Raw genomic sequence first — 3,141 nt, 5'->3', positions numbered from 1 at the left:
CCAAATATTTCATGGACAAGTAGAGCGGACTAAATTAAGTCGAAAATCCTGTATCATTTGTAAGTTTCTCCAATTAACGAGATATTAATCCTTAAAGATAACTGAATACTACTACGAAGTGTATACGCCTACCGATCGTTTGGTGCGCGAATCATAAGGAGCGGGGATAGCCTGGCAAGCGCGCCGTCCGAGCTATGGAGCTTGCAGCAATATGCACGCGGGGCGCTTGCCAGCAAATCCTCAACTCTCAAGGCATATATACTTCGCAGTAGATCGGGCGAGCGCGCGTATTCGGCTATCTTTAAGGATTAATATCTCATTAATTATTGGAGAAATTTACAAAATGGTAGAGGACTTTTCAGTTTAATCCGCTCTACCTACCTATGAAATATTTGGCGATTATTTCCAGGCATCCTGTATATATATATATTATAAAACTGAAGAAACAACTTTTTATATAATAAGCAAATCGAATTCATTTTAATAATTTTAATTGAAGTATTAAACTTACTAAGATTCAAAATGAATTTGATGCTTGTGAATGTGATGTGGTGAACTTACGAGTTGCGAGCATATGAATTTTTTAAATACTTAGTAAATATTTTAGTAATAATTATTTTTTAGTAATAATTATTATTTGCGTATTGTAATTTTCTGTGATGAAAGGAATACATTCATAACATCTGATCAGAATTTCAAGATAACATTAATTTCTTTTTACGAAAAATGTCTTATAAAAATGTTTTATATTAAAGGTCAATTATTTTTTAAAGGGAAATCTAACTTTCAATATACATTTTCATCATTTAAAAATCTATAAGAAACATCTTATATATTTTTTCTGTTATAATTCAATGTAATTATATAAAACGTTCAAATATAGTGATAAACAATAGCTTTAAAAAGTTTTAATATTTTGACAATCAGTTTGAGCGTCCTTCATAATTATTCTGTTTGTCTAACAAAATTATTTTCAAATTTATATCTATGTAGCTAAAGTTTTAAATACTTCAGCAAAACCATTCTTTTTATGTACTATTTCAAACTTAAAATAATACGTTATTTTTGTATATTTTTGTCTGTGTTTTCATGCGATTATTGAAAAATGTTTTTATTTTAAATTGCAGGTTTCAAGTATATTTGTACTTGATGCTACAACTTATGCAAGAAATGCTATTGCCACTTTAGGCAAAATGGATAATAATACTGGTTATTGGGCCCATAGTATTCAAAAGTTCATCATTCTAATGATACCTATATGGATTAGAATGAAAATCGGACAAATTATGAATGAAAGTTTCAGACAAAATTATTTCAAGCAACAAAGACAAAAGACATTGTAATAAGATATTTTAAATAAACAATTATTTTTTGAAGATATTATATTGTACTGACGTAGAAACTAATTTTTAGTAATTTTTAATTATAATAATAAGTAATATAATATAATATGAAAAGAAGATATTGCGGGAGAAAAAAAGAGAGAAAGTATGAATGCAAGAACGCGCATGTGAATGCAAGAAAACAAGAAAAAAAGAAAAATATAAACTTTTTTTTGTTATATTTAAATTTTTATTTAACAAAACTTCAATTTTCATGTTTTCCACAACTAATTTTCTCTAGATTAAGGCTCTTTCTATCTTACTTTCCCTAAATATTCTTATTCTAATAATGCAATTATGTAAGCTGAAGTTGCAATACACATGCAATTGATTAATTTAAATAAATTAGTTTGTATTTTTTTTAATTAAAAATATCTCTGTGATTCTCGAATTTAACAATAATAAAGACATGTGAGAGTATAATAGAGTATATATTCAGTATATTTTCCTTACTAATAAGTATAAATTTTGAACGTTTTTGGGTCTTCTTCAGTAAGAAACATTCATACAATCCAATATGTGAAGACATCTTATCCTAGAAGGTGGAAGCCATTCCTGAATTGACAGATCCAAAGTGAAAATCCATCATTATTGTTGAAATTCTGTAATTATCCTATTTCATGATAAGAACGGGAGGGTGCCAGATGTACACAAAAAAAGTCGAATACAGCAGATTGTTCAAATCGGACATAGTGCCAATCGGACAAAGACAGAAGGGAACATCTGACAACTTCCATCGAACACAATTTCAAATATTCCAATCGGACAAAAGTTAAAACGGACACACGACGGTCTTAATTGAACACAGTTCCAATTGAATACAAGTTAAAACGGACAGTAATTATACAGTTTAGCAGTGACCACCTCAAAATTCAATAAAATTAGGCTTATTCGCGTTTTGACATTCCACCAACCCTCTCCCCTTCACTCCATAAAGGAGCGTATGATTTCCATAATTGTACTGTTGATATTAAGGCTATTAACTCGCGGCGGCCATGTTGTAATTGAGATGTCAAAAGCGAGGAACGACACATGTTGTGTGCCATTTTTAAATAAAGACAATTTGGATGAAACAAAATGATGAAATCGCTTTAAAATACTTGTAAAAATCGAAAACTATCCTTTCCTTCCTTGACAATCAGTAAATGGTCGTAAAAAGCATAAAAAGTAAGTCTATATTTTGGCAGAAACACACAGTCCGAGCTGTTAAAACGAGTAAAATATACATTTTTACAGATTAATGTCAAAATAGTTTACTTACCTTCTACTCCTCTTCTTTCTCTTCCTCCTCTTCCTTTTCCTCATTTTACTCCTTCATCTCCTCCACTGCCTCTTTAAGGATATAAAACAAATATTCTTCGCTTTGTAAGTGGAGGAAGTTTATTATGTATTCGATGCACTCTCCGATATTCACATTGTTAAAATTGAAGAGGAAAGTCGTTGATGATCTCTTCCTCGTCACCGTCATCCTTCTCCTCTCCTCCTCTTCCTCCTTCTTTACTTCTTCATCGACAATGTCCTCATCGAAGAGAACACCTTCACCATTTCTCTTTGGCGAGGAGGACATTGTCTTCGATGCTGATATCCTCTTCCTCTCCTCCTTTATTCTTTAGCCGTTTGGTTGGAGGCTCATCGGAATTTTTGATCTCTTCCTTCCTAATTTTTAGTCGTTTGGCTGGAGGCTCATCGGAATTCTTGATCTCTTTCTTGTCATCGTCATCCTTCTACTATTCTTCTTCCTCATTCCCCTTAATCTTTA

General features: G+C 31.4%; 1 protein-coding gene across 1 annotated transcript in view; it reads left to right on the top strand.

Annotated features, from left to right (window-relative positions):
- LOC105617762 (inactive hydroxysteroid dehydrogenase-like protein 1) overlaps positions 1-1,343 on the top strand; it is a 32,323-nt gene extending 30,980 nt beyond the window's left edge. The window contains 1 exon segment of the mRNA XM_012199316.1: positions 1,128-1,343. Coding sequence (XP_012054706.1) covers positions 1,128-1,343 — 216 coding nt within the window.
- The last annotated feature ends 1,798 nt before the right edge of the window (positions 1,344-3,141 follow it).

The sequence above is a fragment of the Atta cephalotes genome, assembly GCF_000143395.1.
Source record: "Atta cephalotes unplaced genomic scaffold scaffold00014, whole genome shotgun sequence".
Taxonomy (NCBI): domain Eukaryota; kingdom Metazoa; phylum Arthropoda; class Insecta; order Hymenoptera; family Formicidae; genus Atta; species Atta cephalotes.
The sequence above is the reverse complement of the archived record's forward strand: the minus strand, read 5'-3'. Positions and strand labels throughout refer to the sequence as shown.